Source organism: Salvelinus alpinus, chromosome 39, assembly GCF_045679555.1.
Source record: "Salvelinus alpinus chromosome 39, SLU_Salpinus.1, whole genome shotgun sequence".
Lineage (NCBI taxonomy): Eukaryota > Metazoa > Chordata > Actinopteri > Salmoniformes > Salmonidae > Salvelinus > Salvelinus alpinus.
In genome coordinates, this window is record NC_092124.1 from 8,946,385 (window position 1) to 8,958,896 (window position 12,512).

The following is a 12,512-nucleotide window of genomic DNA, read 5'->3' on the forward strand; positions in this document are numbered from 1 at the left end:
CAGCAGATGGCGCATTGATACCGTCTGCTGTTTTCAGTCTGTCTCAGTGATGCGGCTTGTCTTCTACTCTGATGGAAAGAGTGCGCCCCTTAGCGGATAATCCATGAATTGCAGCGAATTAAAAATATTAATTCCATGTCTTTTATGCATTTTTTCCACTTTCAAATTATCCTGCGGGCCTGATCGAACCTCCTTGGGGGCCGGTTCCGGCCCGCGGGCCGTATGTTTGACACCCCTGGCCTAAAGCATGGCTGCTTTTGAATGCCAGAGAATGTAAGTGGGCGAGTGTGGAGCGAGGAGCAGAGCGTAATGGAGATTTTTGTTATTTTTGTCGGCGCTGTTACTGCACACGACTACACTGTCTGTAAGACTGTAGTACTCAGGCAACTGATTGATCAGACGTTCTATAAGAGACTCACTACAAACCCCACAAAACAGCTTTTGGCTGTAATCGAACAGACTTGCATCAAGGGCATGCACAATGGTGATATCACCAAAATACAATAACAGATTATTGGTGTGTAAAAACAGCTCCACACCGGTAATCTGCAGTCCCTAAAATATTGTTCAATTATCTAAATACCCAAATGGACAGGACAAATTTTCCTTGCGATATCAGACCTGGTTTAGCAGAAGGCATGGAGCTCTCTGTTCAGCGTCAGGTAGCCTAGTGGTTAGAGCGTTGGACTAGTAACCGAAAGGTTGCAAGATCAAATCACTGAGCTGACAAGGTAAAAATCTGTTGTTCTGTCCCTGAACAAGGCAGTGAACAAGGCACTGTTCCTAGGCCGTCATTGAAAATAAAAATGTGTTCTTAATTGACTATCCTAGTAAAATAAAGGTTTTAAAAAATGCCCTGATTGATAAATATGCCGCTATGTATTGTGACACTTTTGTTTACCGAAGACACAGACATTTTTTTAACTTCTTCCAGCAAATAAAAACGACTCCACTCAATATTATTGTCCAAATAATTTGTTTGTACCTAAGATTTAATTTTTTCTCCCAGTAGTTGGTTTTGACTATAGTTTGAAGTATTTGAAATAGCCGAATAGTAAGGTAATAATAGTTTATTCTAATAATAATAAACTGCTACTACTGCTTGAGGCTATACAACTGCATGCCAATGGGAGGATTTATTTTGCAACCCGTCCAACAAATCCCTCCATTACGCAAGGTTCTCACATATCATCAAATTATTTGTCATCTGTGCTATTGAATATCGGATAGCTTCCTTATGTTTCAGTAAACCATTAGCCACCACTTCAACGATTAAACAAAGTTTCATCATGAAATTTTACCATCTCTTCATTTTATTTTGGTGATTAAATGTATTTTTTCCTTTTATTGTTAACTGTAGGCTATAACAAGTTAAACATTTTAATTGAAGGCCTATCACAAACCTTTTTTGTAGGTTGATTATGGTAGGCTAATAAAAGCATATTGTTCACAGCAGCCTATTATCTCTGATGTTCATTAATTTATTGATGATGGATACATTAACTATTTGTTTAGACTACTGTTAAAGCACTCACATAGGCTACTTCTCTGCCAGAGCCCGTGAGATAACTAGCCCTACCGGTAAGTGCGATCTAAGTAATTCCCTTATGATATCACGTTACCTCCTCAATCATTGGTGCCGTGTATATAAGGCTAGACGAAGCTAAGCTTTAAATTAGTTAACGTTTGGTTAAAAGCATTTGATTTTGCAATGGCATAGGCCTACATTATTTTGGATTTGTGTGCCATGAGTTCAAAGGAATTGTCCGTAGAGCCCCGAGACAGGATTGTGTCGAGGCACAGATCTGGGGAAGGGTAACAAAAAATGTCTGCAGCATTGAAGGTCCCCAAGAACACAGTGCCCTCCATCATTCTTAATTGGAATAAGTTTGGAAGCAACAAGACTCTTCCTTGAGCTGTGGAGATGGGAGAATCTTCCAGAAGGACAACCATCTCTGCAGCACTCCACCAATCAGGCCTTTATGGTAGAGTGGCCAGACTGAAGCCACTACTCAGTAAAAGGCACATGAAATCCCGCTTGGAGTTTGCCAAAAGGCACCTAAAGACTCTCAGACCATGAGAAACAAGATTCTCTGGTTTGATGAAACCAAGACTTAACTCTTTGGCCTGAATGCCAAGTGTCACGTCTGGAGGAAACCTGGCACCATCCCTACGGTGATGCATGGTGGGGGCAGCATCATGCTGTGGGGATGTTTTTCATTGGCAGGGACTGGGAGACTAGTCAGAATCGAGGGAAAGATGAACGAAGCAAAGTAGAGAGATCCTTGATGAAAACCTGCTCCAGGGTGCTCAGGACCTCAGACTGGGGCGAAGGTTCACCTTCCAACAGGACAACGACCCTAAGCACACAGCCAAGACAACGCAGGAGTGGCTTCGGGACAAGATTCTGAATGTCCTTGAGTGGCCCAGCCAGAGCCTGGACTTGAACCCCGATCGAACATCTCTGGAAAGACCCGAAAATAGCTGTGCAGCGACGATCCCCATCCAACCTGACAGAGCTTGAGAGGATCTGCAGAGAAGAATGGGAGAAACCGTTTTTGCTTTGTCATTATGGGGTATTGTGTGTAGAGTGATGAAGAAAAAAACTGGTTTAATCAATTTTAGAATAAGGCTGTAATGTAAATGTTTGAATACTTTCCAAATGCACTGCTGCCATCCACACACTGGATGTATTTTTAGAATTTTTCAAATTCTATTCTCTTTTGTCTTTGTCTATATTATGGCTATATTCAGTCTAATATTCCTTTATGTAGTTAAGCTCTTACATGTGTATTTTGTCTTTATAAAAATAATAATATTTCATTTGTATATCGCATTTCCCACTCTCAATGCATATGTGAAGCTTGTTGGGGCTTACCTCTGTGCTCAAATTATTTCACAGTTGCAGTTTGAGCTTATTTATTCCCTTTTATTTATGAAAATATGCCGATACTGGCTTTTATCATTTACGATTTATTTCTGATATTTTAGATGAATTAAATAGATTTATATTATGGTGTTTGAAAATACATGAAATACATTGTGCTGCCACAATAAACAGAATATAAAGACAGACAATAAACAAACGGAATATACGGAAAAGATAGACGCATTCAGAAAGTTTTCATACCCCTTGACTTATTCCACACTTTGTTGTGCTACAGCCAGAATTCAAAAGGGATTTAATATGTTTGTTCTTAACCATCGACACACAATACCCCATAATGACAAAGTCAAAACATGTTTTTAGAATTTTAGCAAATGTATTGAAAATGAAAAGCAGATCTCTCATCAAGTATTCACACCCCCAAGTCAATACATGTTAGCAGCACCTTTGGCAGTGATCACAGCTGTGAGTCTTTCTGAGTAACTCTCTAAGAGATTTCCAAACCTGGATTGTGCAACATTTGCCCATGATTCTTTTCAAAATTCTTCAAAAATCATGTTAAACACTATTATGTGACTCCTGAACTTATTTAGGCTTGCTATAACGAAGGAGTTGAATAATTATTGAGTAAAGACATTTCAGCTTTTCATTTTGTATTAATTTGTAAAAATTTTGAAAAACATATTTCCAGTTTGACATTATGGGGTATTATGTGTAGGTCAGTGACAAATACATATCCATTTAATACATTTTAAATTCAGGCTGTAACACAATTTATATATATTTTTTAAAGTTAAGTGGTGTGAATACTTTCTGAAGGCACTGTATAGACACAGAATTTACTCAACCCACATACAGTATGTGCATACCAGGCAAAAAAAAATACAGAGTACACTATAAACAGTCTAAACTACAGACTACACTATATGCCACGACACCTCAGTGGGGCTTGACGGCAGAACCGGCATCCTGGAACTACCCCACGATCCACCACTCATCTCTGCCCTGCCTACTTAGCGCTGACACCACTCATTCCACTTGTCGTGGAAAATTGCAAGATTATGTTATAATGCTTGTAAGATTATGTTATAATGCTTGTTTTACGTTATAATAGTTGTTACATTCGACAGAATAGAGTATTGTGTGTGTGTGTGTTCCACTGAGGATGGGCCTCTATGAGATAACACGGACAGAGGAGATTTACGATGTCTTTGGGGTGATAAAACCTAAAGAGCATTCCAGATAACATGAGCTAATGGTTCTGTTCTATGCCGTACCAGGGAGAGACGGTTACCTTTTGGAGTGAGGGGGCCAGACACTGGTCTTTACAATGAGAACTTTTGACACAACAGTAACTGTCTGCTATGTTTTATAGATATCTTTCATACAAATCTTAATCTTTGTGAACTGTTCCTAAGATCTGTGGTTCGTCAGTGTAAGTTGAGAGGGGTGTATCTTGGCTATAAAAGATCTTTGTACTTTTCTGGTGGTACTTCTCAATGATTCATTAGAAATAGTGAATTGTTGAAAGTCAAATGCTATTGCTAAGCTTATTATTATTAAAGATGTAGTTTAAGTGTAACTCTGACTGGTGTGTAGTTTGTAACTCTCCTCATTTGGTAAAGCAGAAATATGCCACCACACACTTCAGGCAGATCCAACAGGATGTTCACTTCTGCCTGCTTGCTTACGTCAGCCACTAGCTTCTTCCTTGCCACTCCTTCAATGCTTAGTAGCCCCAGGGCTCTCCAGAGTGATTGTCCTGCGAAGCCCCTGCAGCCGATCTCAACCAGGTTCTCCATCCATTCTGCTGACTCTCAAGGATGAGGGACTGGTATTTGAGTTACCACTCATGTGACAACTCCATCCTCTCCTCCCAGGGCACTGTGAGCTTGATGAGGACCACCTGCTTGGTGCCTCTAGACGAGAGAACGATAACCATCGGTCAGACCTGCTTTGCAGTAGGAGAGCACATACTCGAGATAAGCTGGTCATCCAAATATTGTGCAGCTGGGCTTTTTGCCAACCCCCACATGTGGAGGTTTGTTGGTGCGGGCAAAACATTGTACACAGAGCAAGCCAGAAACTTAATCTGCTGCCCTTTCATGTTCCAGATGTGTTGCCAGGTGAATGCCCTGTCTCGCATACTCTCTCGACGTGTCCAGCTGCCCTATTTTTTCATGGCTACTGCTTTGACATGCCTGCTTTCTTCCTCAGCCATTGTGATCTCCCTCTGCACCATGCCTCAGCACTCTGCTTTCTTCCAGCTTGACCTGGTTCTGCATCCCAGACCCAGCCTGCCTTGGTCTACCGACCCAACAATGTCAGTCTGTTGCAGCCGTTCCTCCGCCTGTATGAGCGATCTGCTGGCTGACCACTTGTGACCCGCTCTGACCTCGATCTCTCACCCCCGTTCTGACCTCTCAAATAAAATAAAATGTATTTGTCACATGCTTTGTAAACAACAGGTGTGGACTAACAGTGAAATGCTTACATACGGGCCCTTGCCAACAATGCAGAGAGAAAGAAAATTGAGAAGTAATATAAAAATAAAACACGTAATAATAAAGGTAATAATAGATTCACAATGAGTAACGATAACTTGGCTATATACAAGTGGTACCAGTACCGAGTCGATGTGCAGGGGTACAAGGTAATTAAGGTAGATATGTACATAACTAGAAATAAAGTGACAGACAGTAAGCAGTAGCAGCAGCGTATGTGATGAGTCAAAAAAGTTTGTGTAAAAAGGGTCAATGCAGATAGTTCAATGGTTAAACAAATAGCTACCTGGACTAACTATTTAGCAGTCTTATTGCTTGGGGGTAGAAGCTGTTCAGGGTCCTGTTGGTTCCAGACTTGGTGCATTGGTACCGCTTGCTGTGCAGTAGCAGAGAGAACAGTCTAAGACTTGGGTGGCTGGAAGCCTTTAAAAAATGTAAGGCCTTCCTCTGACACAGCCTGTTATTGAGGTCCTGGATGGCAGGGAGCTCGGCCCCAGTGATGTACTGGACCGTACGCAATACCTTCTGTAGCGCCTTGCGATCAGATGCCATGCAGATGCCGTACCAAGCTGTGATGCAGCCAGTCAAGATGCTCTCCATGGGGCAGCTGTAGAACTTTTTGAGGATCTGAGGACCCATGCCAAATGTTTTCAGCGTTGTCGTGTCTTCTTCATGACTGTGTTGGTGTGTTTTGACCATGATAGATCCTTAGTGATGTGAACACAGAGGAACTTGCAGGTCTTGACCCGCTCCACTACAGCCCCGTCGATGTGAATGGGGGCGTGCTCGGCCCTCCGTTTCCTGTAGTCCACGATCAGCTCCTTTGTCTTGCTGACGTTGAGGAAGAGGTTGTTTTCCTGGCACCAGACTGGCAGGTCTCGGAATTCCTTTTTTGCTGTCTGATCATCGTCGGTGATCAGGCCTACCACGTCATGTCATCGGTAATCTTAATGATGGTGTTTGGAGTCGTGTTTGGCCACGCAGTCGTGTTTATTATAATTTTTTTCCCTCCACCTTTATTTAACCAGGTAGGCCAGTTGAGAACAAGTTCTCATTTACAACTGCAACCTGGCCAAGATAAAGCAGAGCAGTGCGACAAAAACAACAACACAGAGTTACACATAAACAAACGTACAGTCAATACCACAAAAGAAAATAAAAAACAGGGAGGATGAACAGGGAGTACAGGAGGGTACTAAGCACGCACCCCTGAGGGGCCCCTGTGTTGAGGGTGAACAGCAGTCTTACGTAGGTCTTCCTTTTGTCCAAGTGGGAAAGGGCAATGTGGAGTGCAATAGAGATTGCATCATCTGTGGATCTATTGCGGCGGTAGGCGAATTTTGGAGTGGGTCCAGGGTGTCTGGTATGATTGTGTTGATGTGAGTCATGACCAGTCTTTAAAAGAATTTCATGGCTACAGAAGTGAGTGCTATGGGGTGATAGTAATTTAGACAGGTGTACACTATATCCCTGCCTGATGGATTTTCAGACCTCTCGTTTTGGCAAATCTTCACACATCAGTAGACCCTAGATAAATTGTTTAGCTGTTCGGTTGTCCTTCATGAGTGGTCATAACATTGGTCTGTCCTGTACGTCGATCATTCTCCCCCGCTTTCGACCGAGAGTGCTATCTTATTAGGTATCTTTCCATAGCGATTAATAGTGGGTACCTTCTTGGGAAGGTTGTGCTTAAGCCTGCCAAGAAAGATCTTTAATGTTATGGGGCTATTTTGCTTCCACTGGTCCTGGGGATCTTATGGTCAACTGCATCATGAACTTTACTACCAGGACATTTTAGCCAAAAACCTGGTTGCCTCTGCCAGGAGACTGAAACTAACCCCAAGCAAATAAATCCTTGTTAAAAAAAATCTCTTTCTCTGAGCAATTCTATTAGTATGAAATAATATAATTTTCCCAGTTTTGGGAGCATATAATTTAGCTTAGTACTTTTATTTTATACAGTCTTTTTTGCTCATATTTATTAAGAGTGCCAATAATTTGAGGTGACTGTACATTTGCATGTTCAGGAATTTTACTTGGTGAAATGGTATAGAACTGAAAAGTATTGGGGATGGGTAAACATTCCATGTTGAAAGTGTGCTTATTATAGTGATGGGGTAAAAATCAGTACAGTTACATATTGGGATATTATTTTGGGCAATACATCGTATCGTTTTGACTATCACAATATTATTTTTGCGCTGGTTGGCTGTACCTGCACCAAAACTCCAGTATGTTTCCTTCATAGCTTGTTCTCCATCTTTTTTTAAATAGGGAGCCAATTTGTTTTTCTCATGGTTCTCTCTGTTTGGAACATCAAATCGCAATATCGTATCGTGACATCCCTGGCAATTCCCAGCCCTAGTTTATTATCTGTGTGTGTACGTACTTGAGGGAGTGTATGTCTGTGTAATTTGTATCACCTGTCTCTTCCAGGAGGAAGAGGGTCCAGAGATGCTGCTGGTGAAGGAGGAGGGCTGTGAGGAGGGTCTGGGGAACCCAGAGGGGACCATGGTCATGGAGGACAACCAGACTACACCTCCTGACCCCACAGAGGAACCAGCTGAGCAGCACAGGACCACACACAGTCTCACTGAGGTGAGCCCACTGTGAACTACTGTCTGAATGGTATTAGCTCAGGGCCTGTATCCACAAGAGTAGGAGTGCTGATCTAGGATCAGTTTATCCTTTTAATTAATTAAAAGATTCTGATTCTAATAAGATTAACACATAAGATAATTAATAAGATCATATGGAAAGATCCTAGATCAGCACTCCTACTCTGAGACTTTGTGGATACAGGCCCAGGTGTTGATTCATTTTGTCTTATGTGTGCGACCATGCATTTGAATTATCAAACCATTTTAATGAGTGTCAAGTAATCAAATTAACTAACATGTTTGCATAATACTCATAGCAATCCCTCATTGTCCAATCAGAAGATGCTCCATAGCAGAGTGCTCATATCAGATTTCTTGATCCAACATCCTCTCACTCTGTATCTCTTACAGTCAGTCGACATGGAGGATGGGAAGCCTGATCTGCTGCTGGTCAAAGAGGAGACAATAGAAGACGTACCAGAGAGCATTGACCTGCTGAGTGGACTAAAGATGGGGGAGCAAGGCAAGAGAGAAATACATAAAGCCTACATACAGTGCCTATAAAAGTATTCATACGCCTTGACTTATTCCACATTGTGTTGTGTTACAGCCTGAATTCTAAATATTTTTTCTCACCCATATACGTAATGACAAAGTGAAAACATGTTTTTAGACATTTTAGCAAATGTATTCACACCCCTGAGTCAATACATGTTAGGATCACCTTTGGCAGCGATTAAAGCTGGGACGGCAGCTTTGGGCCAGTAACACTTAACTGCCTTGTTCAAGGGCAGAACGACAGATTTTTACCTTGTCAGCTCAGAGATTCAATCCAGCAACACTCTAACCACTAGGCTACCTGCCGTCCCAGCTGTAAATGCTGCCAAAGGTGATTCTAACATGTATTGACTCAGGGGTGTGAATAAATTTGCTAAAATGTCTAAAAACATGTTTTCACTTTGTCATAATGGGGTATTGTGTGTAGATGGGTGAGAAAAAATATTTTGAATTCAGGCTGTAACACAACACCATTTCAGTTTAATCGTCACTTGTGCCAGATACAACATGTGTACCTTTTACAGTGAATTGCTGTCATAGTATGTATCTCGTATCTCTCATAGTAGAATCATAAAATAGAGTCATGATAATAGAACATTAGATCAATAATAACACAAGGATAACCCTGATGAAAAAGTTTCAAAACAAAGGCTATGTAGTTAAACTCATGTAGTTTCATCCTTCAAGACAACACGAAGTATGAAACTACATGAGTTTTCATAGCCTACTGTTATATTACACCAAGACAAACCCAGTTGGTCAGATCATAATCAGTTTTCTCTGGATGATGCAAAGCACACATTGAGTTGTCTTGCTTCGCATTGAAGATTGGAAAAAAAGAGGACCACATTTTTATGCATTGTTGACACATTTAAAGACGCTTTCTGGAACCCATAGTTCTAAAGGTTGTGCTTCAAAGAATACAAGTATGCTAGACATTTATAGAATAAATCCTACCTAGTTTGATGTTTCTGTGACAAACGGTGAATTAGTTATTGATTTATACCGCTTCAAAATGGCATTTGATAGATTTTGATGTATTTCTATCAAGTCAAAACTGGAATTTTTCATCAAAACAAAGGTTGTAAAAGTATGCTAGACATTTATAGAATAAATCATACCTAGTTTGATGATTCTGTCATAATCAGTGAAAACCAGTGAAACTGTTTCAGATGCAAAGTGTTAGCCATCCTGATCAGCTTACTTTAGCTAGCAGTAAAACGAACGTAACCGTCAAAAGGCGGCAGATGACGTGTGACGTCCACAGGCAGGAGCGAGCTCTGTCTATACTCCTGCCTATCCCATTACTTCTTTCATGCCAATACGCATTTATTATTTGAGTGCAATGAAAATTAATGGGACATATTGACACATGAAAGGCAGCGAAGCTCTTTTGCCTTTTGGCGTCTGTTAGCTGGCAGTATAAGGTATAAAAAACCCACGCGCAAGTCATGTCAATGCCTTGCATTGAGTTGGGAGTTTTGAAGGGCTGGAAAAAGGGATACAGCGAAGCTGCCTTTCTCCCTGGCCTGCTTGCGCATTTTGTACCAGATCACTACACACTTCCCAAATGAAGATGACAAGACACTGCCTACCCTGAATGCATGTCACGGCTACATACAGTAATATTTTTAAATAAAATTAAATCAATGCATCTTATTTTTACATACAAAACACACGTTATAATGTATGAACTTGACCAGGTAATTGACCAAATATCCTCCATGTATAGAGTTTTCTGACATATTTTTGAAGTCTATTTTCTAACCTGCAGGTTGTTGGCTGGAGGATAACAGAGGAAACTGGGCGGCCATCATGGATTCCCAGACCGGTGCAGCCAAGGGCCCAGTGGACAACATCACCAAGCAGGCCAGGACCAGAGGTGACATAGTGGAGGTCAGTGGATGGGACAGCGTCCTCAACTCTGGGCTGGGGAACAACACTGTTAACCACAATCAGAAACAGACAGTCGAACAAAAAACAACATCTGAACTTAGTCTCCATGACAACAGACTGGCTGAGACCAGGGCGAGGCGTAGATTTGGTCTCCATGGATGTGGAGGTGTCCGTATACGGCTGGAGAGAATAGACACAGACTCGGCTGGTGATGCTCCGTCCTGCTACTATAGTTGTGATTCAGAGAGACTGATGGCACCTCCGGTTAACCCCCTAACAGGTGCTGCCTTCAGCCTGCCTTCTATAGAATCTATCAACTGGAACATTGACCCTGCGACAACACAGACACTCCCTGGCCTTAATCCTCCTCACACTCTCCTAATGTTAAACCAGACCTCAGACAATGCCAGTGTCTCAACACCAAATGGCAACACAAGCCCATTGACAAATGACAGTAGTAGAGACAGAATCAGTAAAGGTGGCAGCGCCAAAGAGAAGCGCTTCCTGTGTTCGTTCTGTGGGAAAGCCTTCAGTTTCCCCAATCAGGTGAAGATCCATCAGAGGATGCACACGGGGGAGAAACCATTCGGCTGTCACTTGTGCGGGGACAGCTTCTCCTATTTATCTAGCCTGAAGAGGCACCAGAGAGTCCACACAGGGGAGAAACCATACAGCTGCCCCCAGTGTCAGAAACGGTTCTCCCACCAGCACCGCTTGAAGATACACCTGAAGATCCACACGGGAGAGAGGCCATTTGCCTGTACGCACTGCGGGAAGAGGTTTTCAGAGAGGAGCTACCTCAGGATACACCAGCAGAAAATGCACACGGCCCATGTATAGATTATTGTGACATGTAATTTAGCTAGTTTGTTTGTAGTTAATAGCTAGTTTGTTTGTAGTTAATTATGTTGGTTGTGGATGTATAAGGAACTGGATGAGGTGAACTGAGGAAAGAATGAGTATGATGAGGCAGAGTAGATGATATGGTGATGGTTTTTGTGATGGGTGTCTGTAAAAATGCTTCAATGATGAAAAGGTTGATATTGGTATGTTATTATGAAATAATGATAGTGCCTTAATTCATGTTTACTTGTCATGAAGTAGTGAAGATGTGCGTAATGTGATGTTGAACCTTTTCCAAAGTCTTCTAAAATTTATTTGATCAAAGCGAGTCCACCAGATTTAAGGAAAAAGGTCATGAGAAAAGTTATTCTACTTGTCACATGTATTGTTTTGCGTAACAAAAGTACTGTACTTCATGTTTGGTGAGTATATGCCCATGTTGCTGAAATTAAATACAACCTGACTCTGTGGTGACTGACTTAATTTTGTATCATTGCAGGGACTGATTTTCCCTCATCTCAGTCGAACCAAAACATTATACTTAATTCTTAAATCAACACATGGACATTTTTTTATAATGAACTCCAATGGCTCCGTATTGTTAGATAAACTATACAGTGTATTCGGAAAGTATTTAGACCCCTGCCCTTTTCCCACATTTTGTGACGTTACAGTCTTATTCTAAAACTTATCAAATATTTTATTTTTCATCAATCTACACACAATACCCCATAATGACAAAGCAAAAACAGGTTTTTAGAAATGTTTGCTAATTTATTAAAAATAAAAAAACAAATACCTTATTTACATAAGAATTCAGACCCTTTGCTATGAGACTCGAAATTGAGCTCAGCTGCATCCTGTTTCCATTGATCGTCCTTGAGATGTTTCTACAACTTGATTGAAGTCCACCTATGGTAAATTCAGTTGATTGGACATGATTTGGAAAGGCACACACCTGTCTCTATAAGATCCCACAGTTGACAGTGCATGGCAGAGCAAAAACCATGCCATGAGGTTGAAGGAATTGTCCGTAGAGCTCAGACAGGATTGTGTTGAGGCACAGATCTGGGGAAAGGTACCAAAACATTTTCTTAAATGGAAGAAGTTTGGAACCACCAAGCCTCTTCCTAGAGCTGGCCGCCCGGCCAAACTGGGCAATCGGGGGAGAAAGGCCTTGGTCAGGGAGGTGACCAAGAACTCAATGGTCACTGACAGAGCTCC

At 41.5% G+C, this 12,512-nt stretch overlaps 1 protein-coding gene across 1 annotated transcript in view; it reads left to right on the forward strand.

The window, feature by feature from the left end:
* LOC139566698 (uncharacterized) overlaps positions 1 to 12,512 on the forward strand; it is a 58,410-nt gene that overhangs the window by 8,362 nt on the left and 37,536 nt on the right. Inside the window, exons 4-7 of the mRNA XM_071387948.1 lie at positions 4,768 to 4,848; positions 7,828 to 7,989; positions 8,403 to 8,514; positions 10,324 to 11,279. Coding sequence (XP_071244049.1) covers positions 4,768 to 4,848; positions 7,828 to 7,989; positions 8,403 to 8,514; positions 10,324 to 11,279 — 1,311 coding nt within the window. The remainder of the gene's footprint in view (positions 1 to 4,767; positions 4,849 to 7,827; positions 7,990 to 8,402; positions 8,515 to 10,323; positions 11,280 to 12,512) is intronic.